At 41.8% G+C, this 27,843-nt stretch overlaps 2 protein-coding genes across 2 annotated transcripts in view; both read right to left on the bottom strand.

Annotated features, from left to right (window-relative positions):
* Positions 1-4,198: 4,198 nt before the first annotated feature.
* LOC126457866 (odorant receptor 85c-like) lies at positions 4,199-24,713 on the bottom strand. Its single transcript, XM_050094521.1, has 5 exons — positions 24,645-24,713; positions 13,405-13,504; positions 12,938-13,051; positions 11,416-11,571; positions 4,199-4,311 (listed from the first exon to the last, which is right to left on the bottom strand). The coding sequence occupies exons 1-5, from the start codon at positions 24,695-24,697 to the stop codon at positions 4,252-4,254; spliced, it is 483 nt and encodes a 160-aa protein (XP_049950478.1). The 5' UTR covers positions 24,698-24,713; the 3' UTR covers positions 4,199-4,251.
* A 7-nt stretch (positions 24,714-24,720) lies between these two features.
* The window catches only part of LOC126413912 (uncharacterized), a 49,330-nt gene continuing 46,207 nt past the window's right edge, over positions 24,721-27,843 (bottom strand). Inside the window, exons 4-5 of the mRNA XM_050083308.1 lie at positions 24,790-25,123; positions 24,721-24,743 (exon numbers count right to left, since the gene is read on the bottom strand). Coding sequence (XP_049939265.1) covers positions 24,721-24,743; positions 24,790-25,123 — 357 coding nt within the window. The remainder of the gene's footprint in view (positions 24,744-24,789; positions 25,124-27,843) is intronic.

Below are 27,843 nucleotides of genomic sequence, written 5' to 3'. Positions count from 1 at the left end.
TCCGCGGATGATGCTGTAGTATACAGAGAAGTTGCTGCATTAGAAAATTGTAGCGAAATACAGGAAGATCTGCAGCGGATAGGCACTTGGTGCAGGGAGTGGCAACTGACCCTTAACATAGACAAATGTAATGTATTGCGAATACATAGAAAGAAGGATCCTTTATTGTATGATTATATGATAGCGGAACAAACACTGGTAGCAGTTACTTCAGTAAAATATCTGGGAGTATGCGTACGGAACGATTTGAAGTGGAATGATCATATAAAACTAATTGTTGGTAAGGCGGGTACCAGGTTGAGATTCATTGGGAGAGTGCTTAGAAAATGTAGTCCATCAACAAAGGAGGTGGCTTACAAAACACTCGTTCGACCTATACTTGAGTATTGCTCATCAGTGTGGGATCCGTACCAGGTCGGGTTGACGGAGGAGATAGAGAAGATCCAAAGAAGAGCGGCGCGTTTCGTCACTGGGTTATTTGGTAACCGTGATAGCGTTACGGAGATGTTTAATAAACTCAAGTGGCAGACTCTGCAAGAGAGGCGCTCTGCATCGCGGTGTAGCTTGCTCGCCAGGTTTCGAGAGGATGCGTTTCTGGATGAGGTATCGAATATATTGCTTCCCCCTACTTATACTTCCCGAGGAGATCACGAATGTAAAATTAGAGAGATTAGAGCGCGCACGGAGGCTTTCAGACAGTCGTTCTTCCCGCGAACCATACGCGACTGGAACAGGAAAGGGAGGTAATGACAGTGGCACGTAAGGTGCCCTCCGCCACACACCGTTGGGTGGCTTGCGGAGTATCAATGTAGATGTAGATGTAGATGTAGGTTGATAAGCCAAACTGCATTCGGTCATCTCAAAGGGATGCCGAACAATAATAATCTGCAATGATATGAAATTTCACGATTGCATAGGTTCTGTTGTAGATTATGGCAGGTATCAGACTTTAGTTCATCGCCATGATACTGGAAAAATTCATTCCATCTAAAAGTCACTGATTACAAAACACTAGAGTGTTTCATCCTAGTATACAGCGCAAGTGTATGGGTCGCGTACTAAATATGACTAGTAGAGACCGGATTATACGCATTATAAAAACCTTAAAATATCCTTGAAAAATGCTTAAAAATGCATGAAAAGTGTCGAAATATGCAAGAACAAATATTAAAAAAACATGCTAGTTACTGCGTGCATTGTACCTCAAAGTCAAACCTTCGCCTATCAATTACGAGGAAGATCGCCAGCCACGGGAAGAATCGGTACATTTAGAACGCTGATATCATTTTCTAAATACTTTCTCTTAGAGGTTAGGAAGGAGTCCTTTCTGGGATTCTTTTCAAAAAATTTACCCAATGGGGACACATACTGCGTTTCAAGAATTGTTCCTATTTTGTTATTGTTGTCGGTAACAAGCGGATGCGATGCGAATAAGTAGCAGCGAAAGGACCAATTCGAGATATATCACACGCAGGGGGACACGCTCAAAAACTCCGTAATATTTTATTTAAAAAACAACATACAATCATGAATTTTTTTGAACAGGATTAACTTTAATTAACACTATTGGGCCAAAGCATCATTTACAATTCATTTTACATTTTTCTACTCTTGTAAACATAAGCACAAACGTGTCACGTTATTCTTCTGCAACGCGATGTACTCCATGAGCAAAACACATCACACGAAGCAAATTGGGATAAAATACTCGGAGGGCTTTTCCTGCTTTGATCATATAGGGAGCAACGTCTGAAATAAACACAAACACCCTTTCATCAGCAGGAGACTCTGGAAATATTTTTCTATTACCCTCATTCACACACCTGGCGATTGTAGAAAGATTTACTTTTCATGTTCTTTGCAGGCCGCTAAACAGGAAGAAGCAGGCTCTTCTTTTAAAGCACCAAAAATTAAACTGTCAATGTAACGGCCACAAGTGTCTGTAGTTTCGTCAGCTGAAATCCAGATAATGTTGTCCTTGAGTTCACTGCATATTTCTTCGAGAGCATTAACGTAAAATGTCGTTATGTGATTTTTACGTAGTGCTGCTTCAAATGGTATATTTTGATTTAAGCAATATTTGCGCAGAAAGCCTTTGAGGATAGGTTTTGTAATTTTGTCAGGAGGAATATTGCTTGCAATCAATGCTTCAGATAGCTCTATGTTAATCCGACTTTTGTGGTTACCTTTGGACAAATCCCTGCTACTGCAACTTGCTGTTGTCAGGAGTTGTTGTCGTGGTCCTCTCTTCTGCATTCCTGCGATATGAAGACTTGTCTTGCCAGGCTGGTCTATATGAAACTGTTTTTGCGAGAAACGTTTTTCTAGCAAATTCGACAATATAAATCAATTCCTTCTTTTGTAAAAGTTTCAGGATGGTCAGCTATCAACGAAACGACATTTCTTTTTCGGGTGGCAAGGCGCACAACACGTTACATACTGCACGTCGAAAACACGTTCAACTGTGTACAAGTAAATAGAAAACTAAACTGAAACAGTGTACGTGCGACTAAAAGCTTGCGTAATTTAACTGTTATCGACACGTACTGTGTGACAGCGGAGGGGATTACCTGGGGGCGCGGGCGCAGGAGCATTGACTCTGTCTGCCTGTTCCTGTTTCTCTTCTGTAATGATTTCGCTAGCCATTGGACTCTAGGTTAGCGATTACACGCAGCTCTAAGTGACCGCCCGTCTATATTTTTAAAATATTGTAAACATAGAGCGAAAATATGCATCGTCACTAGTCTTTAGTTGAAATATGCAACAACCGGTGAAAAGGAGTAAAATATGCAAATGCATATGCAACATGCAAAGGCATGTAATCCGGTCTCTAATGATTAGCAATGGATGTTTTCTTCACACTGCTGATTTTCATAGTAACAGAAACCATGTATTTTTCTTGGAACTCTCATTATTTTTTTATACTAATGGCGAATGTAAGTCCAACATTTATAGCACAGCATACCTATCTTGTGAGAGAAAACTTGTGCAGTGACAGAATTTGGTAATGGCATTAAACAATTTGATGAAACTATTTTGAGGAGAGGTAACCATATCCTTCAACACTTAATTCATATTTGTATCACACTTGTTCTTACAAACCTGAATGAAATTAATAATTTATGTAGTTTCATTAGAAACATCAGATTTTTACCGAATAGCAATAAGAGAAACTGGTATAAACAATAGTCAGCTTTACGACTCTTATCTTGAGGATGGCGCCCATACTTGATAGGTGTAATTTCTTCTCTAAACACTTTAGATTATTATGATAATGCATAAATGCCAATCACCTCCCAATTCAGGTAATTCCACCACTGATTACACTATACTAAAACATGATGGTACAGAAATTGTCAGCTGCTAATTTTAAATTCAGTACTCATTCAGGCTAAGCGTGAGAAGATGTCTGACTTCATTTAATAGGACCAGTATTTTTAGCGTATTGTTAGAGTGGTTAGTGCACATACGCTCGTTGTAAAATATATATCCAATGTGCTTGTGAAGATGTCCCTCTGCACAAGAATGGAGTTCTGTGCCAGCAGCCGTGACCCATCTAGAGAGAGAGAGAGAGAGAGAGAGAGAGAGAGAGAGAGAGAGAGAGACAGAGAGAGAGAGAGAAAGAGAGAGAGAGACAGAGAGTCGTAGGTAAGTTATATGTTGTGTATAACTTTCCCTTTTCACCTGCCCGTGGCTAAATAGTGTCGTACTGCTGAAGGTCACATGAAATAAATAAATAAAAACGTTCCATGAAAAACTAAATGGGCTGCGTCTCATTATTCGCCGTCATCGTTGCCGACTCTCTTAGATTTTTGTGTTTAGGTGTGAGTGAATATGGTATAAACTCAAGTAAACACTAATAAATTGCTTTTCCGAAGCAGCCACAAAACTGTTGTAAATAATACTGTCGAATCATCTGAAAAGTGCCATCCATAGGGATATATTTTATTTAATTTGTTATTCTGTAATTATTTGGTTGTTTTATAGTGAGTAAGAAAGATGAAAACACAAGTCACTTGCGTGTTGTACATGGTTTTTACAAAATTTTATTTTTGCGTAACAACCAATCACGGAAGAATACATATTGAAACGAACTTCATCAATCTATATGTGCATACTACAGCTTTAACCAACATGCGCTTTTCGTCGTAGAAAACTGCATAATTTCCTTGCACGATAATTTTACATTATTCCACACAGTTGTGAGTACGTAATCAGGAAAAAATGTGTTTCTTTAAGTTTTGTTCATGCTTAGACTGGTGTATTAAAATTGCACAGCATATTCAGCAGCCCATACGTTCCGTTCAGAACCTGTAAAATAAAATAAAAAGAATGTATCAAAATACTTATGGCGGATAACATATCTGAGTGAAGACAAAAATTACATACATTTATGCGTCTGATGAATTCGATGGGGCAACTGTTTTTATAAAGGGCACAATTTGGAAAATGTTATCTTATACCTTGAGACAATGCAGCTGATATCGCGTTCGTAAAATCAGTTGACGCTTCTCACTATATTTCGAAAATATTGGCTATCCTGGATGCATTTTCTTCACCTCTCCCAATCTATCACTCAGTCAGATAATGTATACATTAAACATCTATACTCAGACAGTGGATACGCTTAACTTCCGGACACATTACAAAATCATGTGGGATGTAGCATATTCTAATTCGTACCTTAATGAAGAGAACCATATTAATGGCAAGTGTCCTGTGCGGACATAGCAAGACGTTGCATTAAACTAAAAGATCGAGATGACCATTTTAAAGCGACCGTAGCGTCCTGCGGCAGTTTCTGCAGTTCGCCAGTGGAAAGAAAGATACTATGTAGATTGTCTGCTACGAGACTCCATGGGGAAGATGAGGCAACTCGCCTGCATTTCGTTTTAATGCTATGTAGTAGATGGTAGGTGGTAGAGGGTTTAAAACGGTTTTCATTAAGATTTAATAAAATTTTGACATAAAGTATTTGGTAAGTAAGTATTCTTAATTTTTTAAGTTGCCGTAACTCTGCTACATAAATTTCGTAATGTTACTTCCCTACCTAATAAATTACTATTACCACGGAACCAGTGGGTAGTTTGAAAATTTTGCTAATAACAGAAACACAAAAATGAGCAGTAGGTAAAAAAGGTTGTGTACCGCTGGTTTAGACTGTAAAAGGTTTTTCCAACCAGTTCAGATTAGTATATGTTACTACAGGTAAGAAAATGCAATACAGGAAGGTATGTAAATTCACAAAAGTCCATTGAGGCTGTAAAATCTCCAATTCACACACCAGAGATTTTTAACGAGACGAACAGGTCGCATTCACAAATATAGTAATGAATGTGTTCAAGATTCTTGCGAAGACACAGATGTTGGTGGCATTAACATTGCGGAAAGTCCTGGGATCCATTAACCGTAGCTCCTCAGACTTTTTCTGCGGTGTCCACTGAGTCTCGTGCAACCAAACTACCATCAGTGGTACCATCAGGACTCATCTACAGGCGTCCATCCCATATCTGGCTGCTCTGCAGCGGATCCGGGTTCGATTTCCGTCGGGATCGGCGATTTTCTCCGCTCAGGGACTGGGTGTTGAATTGTCTTCACCATCATTTGACCATTATCGACACGCAACTCGCCGAATGTGGCGTCAACTGAGGAGACTTGCAGCTCAGCGGTTGAATTTACCCAGGTCCGGATTCACTACCGTCACTACCATACGATCATTTCGTTTCATCTGCTGGCAATAACGGCTAGAGGGATTGGCAACATGCTTCAGAGATCGTTTCCTTTACTACTTTGTAAATAGCAGTCCACTTGTCGGAACAGTTGGTGTCTCGTGTGTTCCATAAAGCATCCTACTTGTGAATAAAATAAAGCGTTCGACTCAATTTATGTTCTACGAGTGGTATTTATAGCAGTGCCGTGGACAGGGAAAGGCTTCCAGATCATCGAAACCTGCTGCAAAAATTGACCATAAACAAAAATAAATGTAATGTAAAGAGCGAAAATACATGCAACCATCTGATACAGTTTGACTACGCACTCGGTGGTCAGAGCTGTAATCAGTCACGAAATTGAAGTCTCCAGGTGTTCTGTCCGGATCCGGATAATGATGAACTTTTATACAAATAGTAGTGGGGCGTTGCAAAAGAAATGTTATCATAGCGGAGAGGCAGCTGAAAAAATTCCAGTAGGTAACAATCTAAAGTTAGTTAACAAGCGTAGTACCTTTTCCAACGTACACCTAGTGTATAGATATCGAATTAAAATGTTAAACAATTTCGGCTCATGTAGAAGGGTAGAAACGATCTTTCCTCTTGCGCACCACCTAAGAATGGAATAGGTAAGAGAAACGGGTCTGAATCTGTTAAAAAAAATACCATCCTCTACTCAGCTTGCGGACTGAAGATTGTAAGCGTACTGCTCACCTTAACGCACCATCTTATTTTCGAGAATTCTGAACGGTTGACAATTAGGTATCAACAGTAGGCTAGAATCTGTGCAACCTCTATAGTATTTTACGCTAATCCAAAGGCTGTTTTCGGGTGCAACTGGTTTTAGTAGATTTGTGAACCTTATGTGCCACTATTCAACTTTGGAAATAGTTCTAGGACACTGTCTCATGTAGCTATTACTACAATCACACTAATTCTGAAAAATACAAGATATTCTCAGGCCCATCATAGAACGCAGAATCGTTTTATTTCTTTTTAGGCGGTCAAAAATTGTCGTAATGATTTGTCTGCTTAAGAAGAATTTGAATATACGACAAAGGTGTTTGCATTTGGGAAGAATTGGGATGGCATTAACAGTTTCAACACCTGCCTGATGACAGAGGGAAACAATGTGAATGACTGAGTTTGAACACATTTCATCGTAAGCGAGATCTCTTCCTTTAGAAATGAAACACGTGATATGCACAGTTACTTAATCGCACTTGTGTGCTCTATCGTTACTTCTCGGCAGAATAATTTGATATTTAAAGTTTTAAAACAAACAGTATTTCTGTTGTATAGCTGTTTACTTCGAAGCGGTTTTCATGTAGACGATGTCAGTGAACTGGCACCAAGAGACAGCGCAACACGTTTATGGAACATCTAAATTCACAATACAAAACATTTCATTATAGAGCTTGCTAAAGTATTCATTGACTTCTTACATTTTGCTATAGATTTCACTACAAATACTCATTGTTTTAAAATTTAAAGGAAGTCTAGAACAACGGACACTGTAATACCCTCTTGTTTAAAATATCAAACAGCACATTAACATGCTGCCTACTATTCCATGGTGTATCATCTCAGATCCGCACCAGTATCAAAACAGGAATTTCAAATAGAGATAGAGAAACTTAAATTTACTGAATGTAGCAATGGCTGTAGTCCTGACATAGTTGAAAACATTTTACTCAAGAAGCAAAAAGAAACATTTTGCCCTACATTTATGCTCCCTGTCCAGTGACAGTTACACCTAAAATAAGTAGGTATACTACGCAATATTTAGGAGAGTCATCCAACAGATAGCTGAGATTGTCCAACCTTGCATCTATCAATCTTCGTTTTACACTACTGGCCATTAAAATTGCTACACCACGAAGATGACGTGCTACAGACGCGAAATTTAACCGACAGGAAGTAGATGCTGTAATATGCAAATGATTAGCTTTTCAGACCATTCACACAAGGTTGGCGCCGGTGGCGACACCTACAAAGTGCTGATATGAGGAAAGTTTCCAACCAATTTCTCATACACAAACAGCAGTTGACCGGCATTTCCCGGTGCAACGTTGTTGTGATGCCTCGCGTAAGGAGGAGAAATGCGTACCATCACGTTTCCGACTCTGATAAAGGTCGGATTGTAGCCTATCGCGATTGCGGTTTATCGTATCGCGACATTGCTACTCGCGTTGGTCGAGATCCAATTACTGTTAGCAGAATATGGAATCGGTGGGTTCAGGAGGGTAATACGGAACGCCGTGCTGGATCCCAACGGCCTCGTATCACTAGCAGTCGAGATGACTGGCATCTTATCCGCATGTCTGTTCAAAAAAATGGTTCAAATGGCTCTGAGCACTATGGGACTTAACATCTATGGTCATCAGTCCCCTAGAACATAGAACTACTTAAACCTAACTAACCTAAAGACATCACACAACACCCAGCCATCACGAGGCAGAGAAAATCCCTGACCCCGCCGGGAATCGAACCCGGGAACCCGGGCGTGGGAAGCGAGAACGCTACCGCACGACCACGAGATGCGGGCGCATGTCTGTAACGGATCCTGTAGCCACGTCTCGATCTATGAGTCAACAGATGGGGACGTTTGCAAGACAACAACCATTTACACGAAGAGTTCGACGACCTTTGCAGCAGCATGGACTATCAGCTCGGAGACCATGGCTGCGGTTACCCTTGACGTTGCATCACAGACAGGAGCGCCTGCGATGGTGTACTCAACGACGGACCTGGGTGCACCAATGGCAAACCGTCGCTTCTTGAATCCAAGTTGAGTTTACAGCGTCATGATGCGACATCGCGGTGAACGCACATTGGAAACGTGTATTCGTCATCGCCATACTGGCGTATCACCCGGCGTGATGGCATGGGGTGTCATTGGTTACACATCTCGGTTACCTCTTTTTCACATTGACGGCACTTTGAACAGTGGACGTTACATTTCAGATGTGTTACGACCCGTGGTTCTACTCTTCATTCTATCCCTGCGAAACCCTACATTTCAGCAGGATAATGCACGACCGCATGTTGCAGTTCCTGTACGGGCCTTTCTGGATACAGGAAATGTTCGACTGCTGCCCTGGCCAGCACTTTCTCCACATTTCTCACCAATTGAAAACGTCTGGTCAATGGTGGCCGAGCAACTGGTTCGTCACAATACACCAGTCACTACTCTTGATGAACTGTGGTATCGTGTTGAATCTGCATCGGCAGCTGTACCTGTACACGGCATCCAAGCTCTGTTTGACTCAATGCCCAGGCCTATGAAGGCCGTTATTAAGGGCAGAAGTGGTGTTTCTTGGTACTGATTTCTCAGGTTCTATGCACCCAAATTGCGTGAAAATGTAATCACATGTCAGTTCTAGTATAATATATTTGTCCAATGAATACCCGTTTATCATCTGCATTTCTTCTTGGTGTAGCAGTTGTAGTGGCCAGTAGTGTATATAAGATTCACACGGTTTTTAACTTACTCATCAACAAGGATAAACCAAATATGTCATGTAATAACGGTGTTTATAAAATCAATTGCACTCACTATTACCAACTTATGTATTGGTTAAGCAGGCAAGGCTATAGCAGCCAAACTGAGAGAGCACGAACGTAATTGCAGATGGAAAAGGCAGAATCCATGTTTGCTGAAAATGTTCTGGAGGAACGTCGTGGAAACAATTGGACACAAAGGTAAAACGAACAAAGGAGAAAACATGTCATGGTGAATGGACACGGACCATAAAAATGGCAACTGCCAGGAATGTAACCCAACAATGTTGCTCAGAAATGTTTACAGGGCGTCAGAAACTACGTAGAATACACTATACAGTTTTGGCTAACTGCTGCATAACTTCGTTTACTGCAAGGGTAGCACTGAGATTGTCCTTTTCCAGACTGCACCCTTTATATATACTACGCTCCATAGGTCTGGTTGTGGATGTAAGAAACACATTCATGAAATTCCTAATTGACTCATTTGCCCATTTCTGAATTCCAGCAGACAAAAAATAAGTCGAGTGCTTCTACGTATGCGCACCAGTTTCCGAACTAGAGGGAAGAACTGTGCCATTGTTTCACAGTTCATATTATGTGACTTGAAATTGCAGCGCTTTCAGCGTGAGAAAGATGAAGGAAGTCTGAGAAAGAGAGGGGAGTACACACAGACAAGGGCAGAGAGACATGCGGCCCGGCCCCACGAAATATTCTCCTGCCGGGACTGACAGCATCTCGGCCATACCTCGCAGGTACCCGCCACAGCCTTCTACATCAGCCATATTACGGGGATGTACCGCAATATCGGTGTACATTACAGACGCTTGGCACTAATGTTAACGGCTACACTATTGCAGCCTACCACTGCAGCAAAACTTGACCCGTGAACTGTACTTCTAGAAATATCTTAAGTAAATATGTAAGATTAAAACCCTTTGCTAAATGACCAGCTCCAGTTCAGTACATTTCCAATCTTAATCACGTGATCTAAATGAAACTGAAGCATATTCTCAGATCTCAGTTACAATGATCACATTCATCTCAGCTTTACTATTACATTCATAGAAGTTCTGCGTTTTCGTTATGTACTGTATCTGATACCATCCATATTTTAAACTGTAAATTTACACTACAGTTTAACATGCTTGGATCATGACCCTATAAGCTTAAAACAGATTCGAAACAAACAAACATCACTATAATAAAACCACAATGTGTTTGTCGACCTAAATCAGTTACATAAATTCATAGATTTAATAATATGTACAAATTACAACGGATACCGAGAGGTGCTTAGTCTATGTTGGCTTTTTGAAGTTTCTGCTACAGAGCTGCTTTTTTTTTTTTTTTTTTTTTTATTTCGGGAGAAACAATTGAAATATCGTTTGTCTTCGGCACACAGTTTTCTTTGTACATGGGTTGCCCAGAAAGTAATATACCACATCTTTTTGTCAGCCGAAAACAACACTACGAACGCGAAACGTTACGTATGTATTCTTTGAAGTCTCCTGAGAGAGCGCAGCAAGTTTCAGTCACTTCCGACAGATGCCGCGGCTGCAGGACAACTTCAAAATGGCGTCTGTGGGTGATGTACGTTACAAGCAATATGTCATCATTGAATTTCTCACTGCAGAGAAAGGAACTGTGGGGAATATTCACAAGCGCTTGAGAAAGTCTGTGGAGCATCTGCTGCCGGCAGAAGTACAGTTAGTTGCTGGGCACGGAGGGTGAGGTCATCAGAAGGCGGTTCGACGGAGCTGCGCGATTTGCAGGGGTCTGGGAGACCATAAACGGCTGTCACATCTGACACATCTGACCTAGCCCCCTCGGCCTTCCAGTTGTTTGGACCATTAAAGGAAGCCATTCGTGGCAGACATTTTGAGAACGATAAGCAGGTGATGCACACAGTGAAGCACTGGCTCCGCCACCAGGACCAGGATTGTTACCGACAGGGCATACACGCCCTTGTTTCGCGCTGGAGGAAGGGCATAAAATGAGATGGAGATTTCGTGGAAAAATAGGGTGTGTAGATGAAACACCATTCTTTCGTATGTGTAATTCACATTGTGTTCAGTAAAGAACTGTTGAAGAAAAAAAAATGCTGTGCGTTACTTTCTGAGCAAACGTCGTATGTTATGCTTTGATACCGCCATATACATTGTACTACACTATATTGTAGATTTATTATTTCCTAGCTCACCTGAAGCAGAAGTGCCCTGGATAGGTCACACGTCTTGCCTATTCTGATCTTGAGAGGTCGTGTAGCCGTCATCATGACGATCGCCAAACTCCGTTTGAAACGAGAGTCAGTGTCGGTCCATCCGCATCCAAAGGCCGAGTCCACCAACTTCTCATTCTGGAACATTCACGTATCCGCTCCATTCATTACTGTCATTCACATCTGTATTTGATTATCACGTGTAAATAATCTACGTAAGATTTCCTGTACAACTGGCTTTATACTTCGAGTTCATTTACACTTAGGTATTATTTCCTTCTCTTATCTTTAGCCACATTCTATCCTCAAGACTGTGGAGATATTTAGGAATAAATATGGTGCTGCAGATGTGCTAAAGACTAAGTAGAGTGGACATAAATGCAGCTGTTAGCCAACCATGCAGGTTGTGGTGACGTATTGACCACGAACGGAACTGTGCAATACAAGGCAAGAGTTAGGTGTGGTCAGAAAAGTGTTCTGTGTAGTTGTGAATGCTTTACGTCGGGACTAAGAGAATTCGAAGGTGGGCGAGTTGCTTAGTGCTCGTGTGGTGGCACTTTCGTAACCAAGATAGCCGAAGCGTTTCGTATTTCAAGATTTATACAACACGTAGCAATAGCGGAAATACATAAATCACTAATTCACAACGCGGACGAGCAAGTGTTTGAGTGCCCATGACAGACGGGCGTTGAAGAAGATTTTGACTAAAAGCTGCAAAACACAGTACGGAACTCAATGTCGCACTCGTGAATCCTTTCAGCACCAAATTAACACAATTGGAACGCCACAAGCAGGGAACTGCAGGGTGATCTGGGATTCAAAAACCACCCACTGTGTTGCAAATGGCCATAACAGCTAGAAATGTGGTATCGAAGCTATAAATTCTCGACTGTGAAGCAAAGGAAGAAAATTCTTCGGTCCGATGTCTCCTGTTGTAAACTGTTTCCAACTTCTGGCCGAGTTTGTTTCCCAAGAGTGAAACATGGTGGGATTGATGACCTGGGCAGCCATATCTTGGTATTCTTCGAAGTGTTCAGAATGTAACCATAGTTCGAATTAATTTGCGACGTGAATGTAAAATGACTTTCCACATCATTATGATTTTTCGATCAAAATGATCCCTGGAACACCTACTTAACTGACAAACTAATTGCTAGACAGGTGGTTAAAGCTCCAGTACGCCCCCTTCCCAATGTCTAACTTAGAGCCAAATGGAATTGCAATCTATCTGACATTTAGGTATCAACATACAGTATACACTGAGTTATAAACACCGGTCTGAAAACAGCCAGTCATGGTGGAAAATGTCATTAAGCACTTACCATTTGGTTGATTAAAAATATTTTCCCTAGTTATACTGCGAGTCGCTCATATCCCTTACATGATTCTATTTGGATATTCATCGTCTTCCGCTAGAAATAGGACTAGCTAAATCACGAGGAGCCATGTAAACGAATAAAGATTCGAAGAAGAAAGAAATGTCTAATTACAAAGTAATACATACCTGATCAGTTATGATCTGGCCAAAAATGCAATACATCCAAGTCTGGTATAGAAGAGCAGGCATCACAAATATGGTCTTCAGTGGTTTAGACATATTTCCTTCTCTCTGCAAAAGCTGAACACATAACAGTGTTGGTATTAATAAGTATTTCTGCATAAAATGCTAACATCGAATTATTTGTTACTAATCGATATTAAAGGAGAAATTTAGGTACAAGGCTCCAAATACGACGCATTATTTGATAAACCTGTAGCGTAATGTAGCTGACATGCATACCATCCAACTTTAGTAGTACAATGATACTTTAATTTTTAGCACTTAATCATGCAATCCCACAGTATAAGTTCAAATTACCTCTGTCATTTCCTTTGCAAAAAAGTCAGCTTGCTTCAATCAGTACTGATATATGTGCATTGATTTTACAATTTATTGTATATTGGCAAATACATTATTTCACATGTACTTACTTCCACTGTGACAAACATAATGAAACATAAATTGGCCATGTTAATGGACAGGAGGATGAAAATGGACACACTCATTGCTGATTGCAGAAGAGAAACGCACCTGTAACAGAAGTAACAGTTACCAAGTAAGCGGTAAAGAGATCAGCACATCCGTCTCTACTCATTTCACTTTCATTCATTTTGAGAGAACAGGAATTTTTAAAAGAAAAAACAGAGACCCTAAAATATACTTCGCAAAAATAAAATAACGAGGAAAAGTATTACTTACGAGCGTAATTACTCATTAATTAAGTAAACGTATTCTTAGGTTCTTCTGAGGTATTTTAAAACATGGAATTTCTGAGGAGAATCTGAGCTCAAGGAGAACCTTTGCTTAAAAAAATATTGAGAGAGACGCTATGTGACAGTGAAACAGTTGTCATCTTGCCACCCTTTGAATACAAACCATCTAATAATGTCATATTTAGGACAGTCTGTAACTAAACAACAAACAAAAATATAGTAGGTAGCAGAAGATATCGTTTGTAGATTTCTAGTACAGAACGAAACACTAGTTGGAGTAATGAAGATGGAACTTTATGAAGTTTAAAATGCTAGTAGATCTGTGGATACTATTTAAGTAACTCAGAAATTGTGAGATTTTGGCTTTTAAGCGTAGACGTGGTCTTCCAGATTACAAAGACACTAAACTAATGCCACAACAAGCAAATCTGGTAGTATCTATTTTAAGTATACAGCAGCTATAAATGTCACACATGTTATATACACTTAACAGTATGTAACCTAGAGTGCAGTAAAAAGAAAAGAGATACCTTAATTAGTGTTTATACGAATTTAGTTAGTGTATAATGTTTTCATAACTAGGCAGTTACCTTGAAAATGTTATTTTCCAGAAAATAGTTTCTTGAATTGAATTGTAGAACAGTATTTTTAAAAAACTATAAAAAGTCCACTATTATTTATTTTCTAGGTAGCAGCTATATATATATAAAAAAAGCTTAATTGCCCGGTCCAACCCAGCTCATCAGACATTAATCACACTGAACGCCTGTAGGACTTCAGAGGCAAACATTTCGTCATTTTAATCAGATCTCACGATCATATTGTCAACGTAGCATACATCATAAGTGACTTGAAGGGACATAGGAGTGTTATAACTCTTCTGCTGGCAATGCAGCAATAACACATATGGTCATTGTTGCATATAAAGTGAATGTGAATTTAATAGGATATGTCAATAGTTAAGTACGTACACACAGGTTTTTGACAGGTCTGTGGAGGTATGTGGCATTACATATATACGTACAAGTCATGCAGTTCGTGTAAATAACCGACCGCTGATTTTCGTACGTAATGATGGAGCCATATAGCGACCCACATGGGTTCCATAGGATTTACATCAGGCCAATTTGATCGCCGAGACATCAATGTGAGTTCAGTACAATTCTCCTCAAACCACTGCATCACTCTGGTTCCGAGACGAGGACAGCCATACTGCTGAAAGATGACATTGCCATCGCAGAAGACATTAACCACCAAGGCATGCAGGATATTTGCAGCTGTCAGCTTGTCTTCGATTACTACCCCACGCAAGCACAGGAGAATGTCTTCCGTAGCATAATACAGCTCCCACCAGCATGCATCGGCAGCGCGCTGCATGTTTCGATCCGCCTTTCACCTCGATGGCGGCATTGTGTAGACGACCAGCGACCTAGTGTAGCAAAAATCTGTTTTTCCAGAGAGGCGACATATTTTCATTGACCTATGGTGAAATCTTGATGGTCCCATGCCCACTGCAACAGCGTTGGGTTAACATGTGAACACGTAAGGGTGGTCTGCTGCGAAGACCCATGTTCAATCATGTACGGTGTGATCCGAAAAACCTGTGCCTTCACCAGTGTTGTGCTCTTTCGGCAGAGATGCCATAGACCACCATCTATCCTACTTTAGAGACAAGCCTCCGAACGCCGCGTTCTGTGAAGCGTCATGAACATCTAACTATTTACCGCCTAGGGGTTGTTTCACTGTGCTTCTACCTTTTTCCGTAGATGCTCACGACAGTTGCGTGTTGGCATTCGACCAGCTTCGCCTTTTTCGAGATACTCGTCAACAGACTCTGTGTAATAATAATCTGCCCTCTGTCAAAGTTGCTTATCTCAATGGATTTCCCCATTTGTGGCCCGTTCCTTCATTAGGGTGATTCGCCGTCTGTGTCTGCTCCGCTTACATACTTTTGCTACGGCGTCACGCGCCCGCGACCCCACCAGGCGTCATCTATCGTCAGGGTGGGCAGTGGTCACAAAGTTTTGGCCTATCAGTGTGTATATTTTGAATGACATTATGTACACTTCTAGTTTACTTGTCGGTGTGATACGTTCATTAAAATTTCAACATTATATGAACTTATCTTGCAAACAATTATAAGTCATTCTTAGATGTGATTAGTGGTGTTACTACACGACGGCTATCGGGTGCATCTAACGATAATGGAACGTTTTACATGGTTGGCTGTAGTGCAATGGTTGCAGAACGAATAAATGACGTTGGATACGGTGTGGCAGTATGAGTTCAAATGTTCAAATCTGTGTGAAATCTTATGTGACTTAACTGCTAAGGTCATCAGTCCCTAAGCTTACACACTACTTAACCTAAATTATCCTAAGGCCAAACACACACACACCCATGCCCGAGGGAGGACTCGAACCTCCGCCGGGACCAGCCGCACAGTCCATGACTGCAGCGCCTTAGACCGCATTCGTAGCACTCTTCGACTGACTCTAACGAATGGACGGACGACAACAGCTGAAGTCCGGGTGCAGGTTACAGGCACCGTCAGGAACAGATTACTGGAAGCTCCGTTCCGATCTAGAGTTGTATGTGCCATTTACAACTGACACTGTACGACAGACAACAAAATTTAAGTGGTACTGAGATAGAGTAATCTTAGATACTGAATGCCGCTGCGTGACACTCAGCGACGACTCCTGGTTCTGTTTGCAGCGGTTAGATGAAGGCTGCGTACCTGTACATCTACATTACACCTTACGGTGCGTGGCGGAGAGTACCCTGAACCACTGCTAAGCATATGCTTTCCTGTTACACTCATAAATAGAGCGAGGAAAAGATGACTGTCTGTATGCCTCCGTATGAGCCGTAATTTCACGTATCTTGTCTTCGTGGCCCTTCAGGGAAATTTATGTCGGAGCCAATAAACTCTTTGTGCAATCAACTTAAAATCCCGAATCAGTAAATTTTCTCAATAGTGTTCCTCGAAAAGGAAGTCGCCTTCCATCCCGGGATTAAAATCTGAGATCCGGATGCACCTCCATAGTACTTCTGTGTTGCTTGGACCCACCGATAAGAATTCTAGCAGCCTGCCTCCGAATTACTTCGATGTATTTCTTAAATCCAACCTGGTGCGGATCTCAAACACTTAAGCAGTACTCGAGAACAGGTTGCACTAGCATCCTGCTTATGCGGTCTTCTTTACAGATAAGCCATACTTTCCCTAAGTTCTCCCAATAAACCGCAGTCGACCATTCGCCTACTGTACCACAATCCTCACATACACTTTCCGTTTCATATCGCTTTGCAACGTTAAGCGAGGTACTTAAACGATGTGACTGTGTGAAGCAGGGCACTGCTGATGCTGCATTCGAACATTATGATTTTGTTTTTCCTATATCATCTGCAATAACCGACAATCTTCTACATTTAGAGCTAGCTGCCATTCATCACAAAACCTATAAATTTTATCTAAATCATCTTGTATCCTCACACAGTCACTCAACGACGACATCTTCCCATACACAACAGCCTTATCAGCAAACAGCCGCAGATTGCTACCTATCCTGTTCACCAGATCATTTAGGTACACTATGTGATCAAAAGTATCCGGAAAACTGGCTGAAAATGACTTACAAGTTCGTGGCGCCCTCCATCGCAAATGCTGGAATTCAGTATGGTGTTGGCCCACCCTTAGCCTCGATGACGGCTTCCACTCTCACAGGCATACGTTCAATCAGGTGCTGGGATATCGGTCGGAGGGGACGTGTAGGAATTCGGCGTTCCAAAACGTCCCAAAGGTGTTCTATAGGATTCAGGTCAGGACTTTGTGCAGGCCTATCCGTTACGGGGATGTTATTGTCGTGGAAGCACTCCGCACACGCCGTGCATTATGAACAGGTGCTCGATCGAGTTGAAAGATGCAATCGCCATCCCCGAATTGCTCTTCAACAGTGGGAAGCAAGAAGGTGCTTAAAACATCAATGTAGGCCTGAGCTGTGATAGTGCCACGCAACACAACAAGGGGTGCAAGCCCCCTCCATGAAAAGCATTGCCACACCATAACGCCACCGCCCTCAAATTTTACCACACACGCTTGCAGATAACGTTCACCGGGCATTCGCCATACCCACACCCTGCCATCGAATCACCACATTGTGAACCGTGATTCGTCTCTCCACATAACGTTTTTCCACTGTTCAATCGTCCAATGTTTACCATGCTTACACCAAGCGAGGCGTCGTTTGGCATTTGCTGATGTGATGTGTGGCTTACGAGCAGCCGCTAGACCATTAAATCCAAGTTTTCTCACGTCCTCCTTGACTGTCATAGTACTTGCAGTGAATCCTGATGCCGTCCGGAATTCCGATAATGGTCGGGATAGATGTCTGCGTATTCAACATTACGACCCTCTTTAACTGTGCGCGGTCTCAGTCAGTCATCATAAGAGGTTGGCCTGTACGCTTTTGAGCCGTACGTGTCCCTTCACATTTCCACTTCACTATCACACAGGAAACAGTGAACCTATGGATGTTTAGGAGTGTGGAAATCTCACTTACTGACGTATGACGCAAGTGACACCCAATCACCTGACCACATTCGTAGTCAGTGAATTCCGCGGAGCGCCCTATCCTGCTCTCCCATGATGTCTAATGACTACTGAGGCCACTGATATGGAGTACGTGGCAGTAGGTGGCGTCACAATGCACCTAATATGAAAAACGTATGTTTTTTGGGGGTGTCCGTATACTTTTGATCACATAGTGTATGTAGCAAAAAATAGCTGTCCTATCACACTTCCTTGGGGTACACCTGACGATACCCTTGTCGTGGCGAGCGGTTCTAGGCGCTACAGTCTGGAACTGCGTGGCCGCTACGGTCGCAGTTTCGAATCCTGCCTCTGGCATGGATGTGTGTGATTAGGTTAGTTAGGTTTAAGTAGTTCTACGTTCTAGTGGACTGATGACCTCAGATGTTAAGTCCCATAGTGCTCAGAGCCATTTGAACCATTTGATACCCTTGTCTCTGATGAACAATCGCTATCGAGGACAAGGTACCGCGTTCTATTACTTAAAAAGTCTTTCAGCCACTCACATATCTGGGAACGTAGGATATGCTCGTACCTAGGTTAACAATCTGCAGAGGGTACCGTGTCAAAGGATTTTCTAAAATGTAGAAATTTGGGATCTACTTCTTGACAGTCATTCATAGTTCGCAGTACATCAAGTGAGTAAAGGGGAAGTTTTGTTTCCCATGTGTGATACTTCCTAAAAATGTGCTGATTCGCGGACAGAAGCCCCTCGGTCTCAAGGATATTTGTTATATTCGAACTCTGGATATGTTCAACAATTCTGCAGAAAACTCTTGTTGAGGGTGTTGGTATGCAATTATGTGGGTCCGCTCTTTTACCCTTCTTATATGGAGGAGACACCTCCGTTTATTTTTAGCGCAGTCGCGTGGAACTCTGCGTTGGGCGACCGTACTGTCACGCCCTACATGACCAGGGTAGCAAATGGAATATAAACAACACACTGAATTCTCGCCAAAGAAGCCTTGAGGGACGTGCAGGTACTTTACTGACCCGAGTGTTTCCTCGATGTGACACACACAGGTGACGATAATGATATATGTTAATGCGAGCGCGGCACCCGGGTGCTTACCACCGTTACGCATATATTTAATAAAAGAGTGTGATTAAAATGAAGTAAAAACGCTCGAGTATGAACAGTTCCAAAAAATTTTAAAACGGAGACAATATTCATCCTTTTATCCGCAGAATTGTCACCACAGCCCCACTTCAGTCTGCTGCCGCTCTCTTATCAGTATATATACGCAATAATTGTGAAGTATGAAATGTGTACTCCTCAGGAATTACGAACAGATGGATACTCTGTCCGGAGCAAGAAACTTGGTGCGCATGGCCTCATGTCCTATACAGAGCCGAGTGAGTGCGACTTCATCTCGCCAGCATCGCCAAGAGGAGGAGCGCCAGGAAAGCACAGTGGATTTGACATCCCGCAGCTTGTAGTCCCTCACCTTCAGCCACTCTTACTGCCACTGATGCATGACCTCCTCCCTCAACAACAAGTTCACAGCTTGGGCAGAAATGCCACATTATTCAGCTCTGTCACCATTATAGGTGTCCTTGACGCTGTGTCAGTTTGTTCGTTTGCCTTTTTTTCCCAAGTGCCCGGGTACCCAGCAGAATTTACCCATTTTCCATGCCGTTTTCACGGGAGAAGAGCATCTTGTATATTCTCTTTAGTTTTTTGTCCTACCGGGTGTATTTGTCGATAAGCCAGTAGAGAACTAGGGAAATGCGAGTTGTTAATAAACATGTTAACTTGGTCTTCTCTCATCTGCTACGTACAGCTCAGAGTGGTAGATAATAAAGAAACCGAGTAGGCGGCTGCTGAAGACACGATCCGTAACAGCTATAAACCATCAGTATATGAAATCTTAAAATTGTAGTAATTATTTAAATTATTATCAAAGATGTATCTTAAAATCGCATTCTCAGTGTTTTCTCTTTCGAAATTAAAGAAATAAAGAAAACAAATCTGTAGACCACTGAAGAAGCCAGAATGATTTAACGTTTGGCACAAAACAATGATATTCGTCAAACAAATTTCTGAAAGGTAGCTGCTCGCGCGCATCCCAAATGGCCTCGTTATTCGTAGACGACTATCGAGAAGTCGCTCAACTGTTGGGCCAGAACGTTGTCGTATGCAGGTACCTGAGGAATGGAGTACATTTTGAATGCTTGTCTCACCATGACTAATTGCCGGTTGATATGCAATGCTGGCTCACCAGCCTCCGCACTGAAACTGGGAATGGGACTCTTTCTAAACGTACTGCAGCTATAACCAACCTAATATTCTATGGTGTACTGCATCCAGAACATTAACAGGACCTTAAGGTATGGTTGTCTAGGATACACGTGCCTCTATAATCAAGCCAGAATTGTACAAATGTTCTGTAAAACTGCAGCAGAAAAGCCAAACCTGATATTCGTATGCCACAGATTTTAAAATGTTGGGGCCTTTGAGGAACCGAGTTCTCAAGCCTGAAGGGGGTGGCAGCTAAGTTTCTGGGTTAAAAGCAGAGGCCATGATAAGTCACTGAGTTTTTAAATTTAAAGCAATATCCCTCAATGTAAGTTCCTTAAGATTGCAGGGAGAACGAGAACAATTAGTAACCACAGAGGAAGATCATTCTGACAGAACCTTAAAATAACTTTTGATGACCATTCCTCCGGCCTCTTAGCAGTCATCTGCAGTTGCCCTGTTCTTGCTGTATGACTGGAAGACGAATACAATCTGGGAAGTGCTCACAAATTAAGTGCACTTAATATAACTGCTTACTGTAAACGCAATGCTATCTATTGCTGTTAAGCACAATGTCATACCACAAACCATATTAAAGGGCCACACGTTTCTCGTGTAAAATGATGTAGTGAAACATCTCTAGCTTAAACTGTAATAACAACGTGGGGAAAGGGAGTTTGTAAAAAAAACAAACAAAAAACAAAAAAAAAAACAAAAAAACAGGAATACGTCTCCAGAAATCCTATGCGTGTATTTGTCTGTGGGAATTATGCCTCCAAATCGTGTGGCAGCCATTCTCGAAGTCGAAAGCCCATTAGATAAATGATGTTTGCGTACGAAAGTCTGTTGTATAGTCGCCTCCTACAGACCTAGTTTATCAACAGCGGAGGGATTCTCATGAATCCACACTGTAAGCCACTAAGGAGCTGCCTGAAGAACTAGATCTATACAAGGCGATAAAGTTTAGAAAAGCAGCGAGTACGAGTCGAATGATCGGTTTGCTTACTTCACAAATGAAGGCACCCTTGTCACATTCATGATAACTGCCTTCCTTCGTCCCCGCTGTAGTTCCGCGTGTATGATGAGATAGAGAATTGTAGCGGTGCGGTCGCTTCATACTCATCGACTCGTTCCCCCTTGCTGAAGCATGCATGGGTGAAAGACTAGTCGTAATTTATTAAATATTACGGAATATGACTACACAATCTTGCTGCCGTATAGTAGACCTGACAAGGCGAAATTGAGGGATTAGATGGCCTTTAACGACTCTATATTTTGTGAGATCTTGGAAGGTCTAAGATGAAAGTAAGTTGATGCAAAGTACACAACTGTAAATGTGTTCCATTAGAGGTGGTGTGATACATGGAACAAGTTTCACGCTATACAGCACACTTCAGAAGAAAAACAGCAATTTCGTCCAATGCAAACAAAATGGTTGTATTCTTGTTTTTTCATCCTCCACCACGAGAAAACATATGTGCTGCGTCAAAACGAAAATTGGGCACAGAACAACAATGTTGTTATAGCCCTGCGACAAAAATCCCGCTACATCTGTAATCATTTGATTAAGACAACTTCCCTTTTGGGGCTAACAGCGCAAGTTGTGTAGCATATCATTCATTTCTGTGATTTATTTTAATAATGTTCGTTGATGACGTCATCACATCCATTGGCGAGTTTAAGGCGAGTGCACGGAGCTCATTTCAGACCTCTACAGGGCGATCTTGGACCATCAGTTGCAAGGGCAACACTACGACAGCAAAGAGCGCATTACCCAGTCTTCCCAGTTTTAGAAAGAGGAACTGAAATAGCGTCCTTCCATGCCCATTTACCATTTGACATTAAAATTTGAAGGATGATATCCTGAGCAGTCCTAGTAAGGTACCGCAACAAACTGTAATGGATTTGGTCGTGATATGGTGCTGTGTCGCATGTTGCAGTAAATGCTCAACCCTAGCTCCCACATAGAGAGGGGGAAATGACAAACTTCATCACTGGAGGAAAGGAAGATGAAAAGGACATTTTTTTATTAACATGTAAGCATCTATCTGTGAGTACAATCATTTGTTGGTTGTACAGTTTTATTGTGTAAAATATTGCTCGATATTTTTTTTAAATTTCTTAGCTTTCGGTAGGTGCTCATACAACCATCTCAACAGAAGAATGAAAGCAGAGGAAAGAAAACACAACGTCCAGTCCCCGAACGGAGAAAAGTCCGAGCCGGCCGGGAGAAAGAGCGTATGTGTTGTGTGTTGGTGGCAATCTCGCTTACGTCTGATAGATACGAAGTGAATCCAGAATTTTGGAAGAATATCTGTTTAGAGTGGAAAGACTGCGTTTCTGAAAGTCGCTAATACGATGTTCTATGTGATCCTTTTTTTTTCTTTTTTTACAGGAACAGTGTAGTTGGAGTAGGGTTTACTCCAATCGTAAAACAATAATAAATAAAACAAACTGATTATGTAGCAAATACATTCTGAGGAGAACAAAACAGCCCAGAGATATAAGGTCCAAACTGCTCCTCTCCGGAAGCATTGAACAGTGACGGAAAGCTGGATCTTGGTGGCGGTGGCAGTGATTTTAGCGAAGTTCTCCTCCATGATATGGTCAACCCTTGTTTTCAGATGACTGTCATTTTTCGTTACAGAATTAAGGGGGCACCATCGACTTCTTGCTGATATGGTCCTAATAGCTTTCCATTCTTGTGTTGACGGAGTTCGCGAACTATGGCCACCACTTATATCTGGCATACCTAATAATAGGACGGCTTTTAGCCCTTGCCATCCAAAAGTCTGCAGGCTTCTCATCAGATGTCCAGCACTTTAACCTCCGCAAGGTCCGCCCACTCTGTCAGTCTAACAAGGAAAAGGCGGTCTTCGAATTGGATGTATCATCTCCAAAATGGATCGTTCAGGTGATATGATCCAACCAATTATGGACATTGTCTCTACGTTTGAACACAGTACTTGGGCCTTACAGTGTACTGCGTAGAAGGTACAGTGTTCAGGTAGCCTTTCTGGATACGCATGTAGGCGACGTCCATTCGGGCATTGCTCTTTATGGTACATGCAGCCAGAGTAAGAAGTTGTCACTGGAGAACGTAGTGATAGATCTATGACAGAGTGCCAGCCATTGTGGCCGAGCGGTTCTAAGCGCTTCAGTCCGGAACCGCGCTGCTGCTAAGGACACACGTTCTAATCCTGCCTCGGGCATGGATGTGTATGATGTCCTTAGGTTATTTAGGTTTAAGTAGTTCTAAGTCTATGGGTTTGATGACCTCAGATGTTAAGTCCCATAGTGCTTAGAGCCATTTTATAATGGCAGACTGTGAGTGTGTAGTCAGGAGTCAAATTTGCTAACAGTGAAAGGTACTAAGTAACGCTTGCAATGGAAACATTTGGTCATGAAGCTCCATAGAAGTGCAGAGCTGTTTGATGAGGTTAATGAGAACCCTGTCCTCTTGTGATTCGCTACATAGTACGTGGGGTCATATGGTCTTCCTTTCTGGCACTGTCACTTCTGCAGCAACCGCTTGCAAGGAAGTGTGATGGGAAGAAGCTTACTTTCATAACAGATTTCAGACACACCACTCAAACCAACACAGCATTTGTTTTAAGTACTGCAATAAATTGAACAGTGAGAGGCTGTTTGCTTCCATGTCGCAACGAATACCAGAATGTTTTCGCACCCGTTTGGGTTACCCCTCATACTGATGTTAACGTGGACGATATTTTTTGATTAATTGTTTTATACCTGTTACGTGGTAGCCATTTCAAAGTTCCATAAATATCGGGCTAGTGTTCCATAGTTTAGAACATTCTGTTTCAGTCAGTGTATTATAGTATAGCATATCCTAAATGTCTACATTATTTAAGCAGAATAAATGATGTAGAGAAAGGGAGACTTACTGAACGCAAGGAAGGTACCGTTTATCATTTACATCTAGGTCAATAAGAATTGGAGATTTTGCGTAAAATAGACATAGCTTAAACTAATCTTCCACCAGTTTTATACCAAAAAACAAAGAGAAATATCCCATTGGAAATGGATGCTATTACTTCATCACTCTTTCCTTTACACTAACGTTGCTGGAGTTCTTGTGAATGTGTAGGTTGTTTAGTTACCAACCGCAGAACTGATTGATGATGTCGAGCATGCTGCCTTAATTCAAGATACAACATCGAATTATCTTCTGGTAGTATCTTCAGATTCGTTTGAGGGCATCTGCTACCGAATGAATATGATATTTCAGTATTAGTTTGACGTTTTATGCTGTCTTGTTCGTCTTTGGAACCCTGAGTTTTCGATCGGCTTTCTTGCATGGCAGCTATGCAGTCATTTAAAATTTCCAGCTCCGCCGCAACCATCAGCATCAGGTTGAAAAAGAAAATGTCCGTGCAGACTGTAGACTCTGCTGTGATCATGGCGAATGCCGACTGAATGACGTAAAGTATCTCGTACGTAGGTGACGCATCGAAACTTGTTGGAACCCAGGCTGGCAGGGGGAACTGTCGGCGTTGTTCAGTTGATATCTCGTCGGCCGACGTCATGACGCTGGAGACCAGAGGAACACACACCCAGCATGTCACCGCAGGTATCGCCATTGCCTGAAACATAACAAAAATATGCACGCACATTTTACAACAAGTAAATGTTGATCGTAACCTGTTATTGTGGTAGAATGCGATTGTGATGCTTTTCCTATTACAGGCGCTCCGGAAATAAGCTTTCATACGGATATCACACCCTCCCCCCACCTCCCCTGAACCGTGGACCTTGCCATTGGTGGGAGGATTACGTGCCTCAGCCATACAGTTAGCCGTACCGTAGGTGCAGCTGCAACGGAGGGGTACCTGTTGAGACGCCAGACAAACATGTGCTTCCTGAAGAGGGGTAGCAGCCTTTTCAGTTGTTGCAGGGGCCACAATACTGGGTGACTGACTGATCTGGCCTTGTAACATCAACCAAACCGGCCTTGATGTGCTGGTTGTGCGAGCGGCTGAAAGCAACGTGAAACTACAGCCATAATTTTTCCCGAGGGCATGCAGCTCTACTGTGTGGCTAAATGACGAGAGCATCCTCTTGGGGAAAATATTCGGGAGGTAAAAACTGGCGTTTTACAGATCGGCCGTGGAATGTCAGATCCCTTAATCGGGCAGATAAGTTAGAAAATTTAAAGAGGGAAATGGATAGGTTAAAGTTAGATATAGTGGAAATTAGTGAATCTCGATGGCAGTAGGAACAGGACTTCAAGTGAGGTTAATACTGGGTTATAAATTCAAAATGAAATAGGGATAATGCGGGAGTGGATTTAAGAATGAATAAAAATATGGGAACGCCGATAAGCTATTATGAACAGCGTAGAGAAAGCATTATTGTAGCGAAGATAGACATAAAACGCACACCCTCCACAGTAGTACAAGTTTATATGAAACTAGCTCCGCAGATGTGGAAGAGATTCTAGAAATGTATGAAGAGAACAAAGAAATTAATCAGATTGTTAAGGGCAACGATAGATTAATAGTCATTAAGGACTGAAATTTGGTAGTCAGAAGAGGAAAGGCAGGAAAAGTTGTAGATGAGTAAAGACTGGGGGAAAGGAATGAAATAGGAATCCGCCTCATAGAATTTTGCTTATGACACTGTTTAACCATAGCTAACACTTGGTTTAAGAACAGTGAAAGGAAGATTGAATACGTGGGAAAGACCTGGAGACACCGGAAGGTTTCAGATTGATTATACCGTACAATGGTGAGAGTGAGATTTCGGAAACAGGTTTTAAACTGTAAGACATTTCCAGGGACAGATGTGGACTCTGAATACAATTTATTGTTATGAACATCAGATTAAAACTGAAGAAACTGCAAAAAGGAGGGTATTTAAGGAGACAAGACCTGGATTAACTGAAAAAGGCAGAAGTTGAAAAGAGTTTCGGAGGAAGCGTTAGGAAATGATTAGCAAGAACAGGTGAAATAAATACAGTAGAAGAGGAATGAGTAGCTTTGAGAGTTGAAATATCGAAGGCAGCAGAGGATCAAGTAGGTGAAAAGACGGGAGCTAGTAGCAGTCCTTGGGTAACACAAGAGATATTAAATTTAATTTATAAAAAGGAGAAAATACAATGGAAATGAAGTCCAATGCTTCTTGGCAGAGCGTAGGGGAACGATGCGGGAGACCCGCACCGCCGTACTAGGGAAGGTCCTAATGGAGATGGTTTGCCGTTGCCTTCCTCCGACCGTAATGGGAATGAATGATGATGTGGACGACACAACAACACGCAGTCATTTCGGGGCAGACAAAAATCCCTGGCCCTGCCGGGAATCGAACTCGTGACCCCGTGCTCTGGAAGAGAGAATGCTACCTCGAGACCACGAGCTGCGGAGAAAACATAAAAATTCCGTAAATGAAGCAGGCGAAAGAGTATACAAACATATAGTAATGAGATCTACAGGAAGTGCACAACGATTAAGGAGAAATGGCTAGAGCACAAATTTAAGGTTTTGGAAGCATATATCACTAGAGGTAAGAGAGATGCCACCTTCAGGAAAATTATAGAGACATTTAGAGAAAAGAAAAGCAGCTGTATGAATATCAAGAGCTCAGACGGAAATCCAGTACTAAGCAAAGAAGCAAAGAAGGGAAAGCAAAGCGTCTGCACAAGTGAGATTTACATGAGCGTAATATTATGGAAATGGAATAGGACGTATATGAATATGAGATAACAGAGATTTGATAGAGCACTGAAAGATCTAAGTAGAAACAAAACCCCAGGAGTAGATAACATTCCGTTAGAACTACTGATAGCCTTGGGAGAGACAGCCATGACAAAACTCTTCCATCTGGAGAGCAAGATGTATGCGACAGACGAAATACCCTCAGAGTTACAAAGAAAGCAGATGCTGAAAGGTGTGAAAATTACCGAACTGTCAGTTTGACAAGTCACTGTTACAAAATACTAGCACGAATTCTTTGAAGAAGAATGGAAAAACTGGTAGAAGTCGACCTCGGGGAAAATCAGTTTGGATTTCGATGAGATGTAGGAACACGAGAGTCAATACTGACCCTACGACTTCTTTTAGAAGGCAGGTTATGGAAAGGCAAACCTACATTTATAGCATTTGTAGACTTAGAGAAAGCTTTTGACAGTGTTGACTGGAATGGCCTATTTCAAATTCTAAAATTGGCGGAAGTAAAATACAGAGAGCGAAAGGCTGTTTACATTTTGTACAGAAACCGGATGGCAGTTATAAGAGTCGATTCGTACGAAAGGGAAGCATTGGTTAATAAAGAAGTGAGACAGATCTGTGACCTACCACAGATGTTACTC

This window comes from Schistocerca serialis, chromosome 1 (genome assembly GCF_023864345.2).
Source record: "Schistocerca serialis cubense isolate TAMUIC-IGC-003099 chromosome 1, iqSchSeri2.2, whole genome shotgun sequence".
NCBI lineage: Eukaryota > Metazoa > Arthropoda > Insecta > Orthoptera > Acrididae > Schistocerca > Schistocerca serialis.
This window is presented reverse-complemented; position numbering and strand designations above follow the sequence as displayed.

What these genes read in the sequence shown, in the direction of transcription:
- LOC126457866 (XM_050094521.1), bottom strand. Translation starts at nt 24,697, where the DNA reads ATGTTGTATCTTGAATTAAGGCAGCATGCTCGACATCATCAATCAGTT. An exon ending in TTATGTTTGTCACAGTGGAA is followed by an intron (nt 13,052 to 13,404) that starts GTAAGTACATGT and finishes TTATGTGTTCAG; the next exon opens with CTTTTGCAGAGAGAAGGAAA. An exon ending in GCCAGATCATAACTGATCAG is followed by an intron (nt 11,572 to 12,937) that starts GTATGTATTACT and finishes TGAATGTTCCAG; the next exon opens with AATGAGAAGTTGGTGGACTC.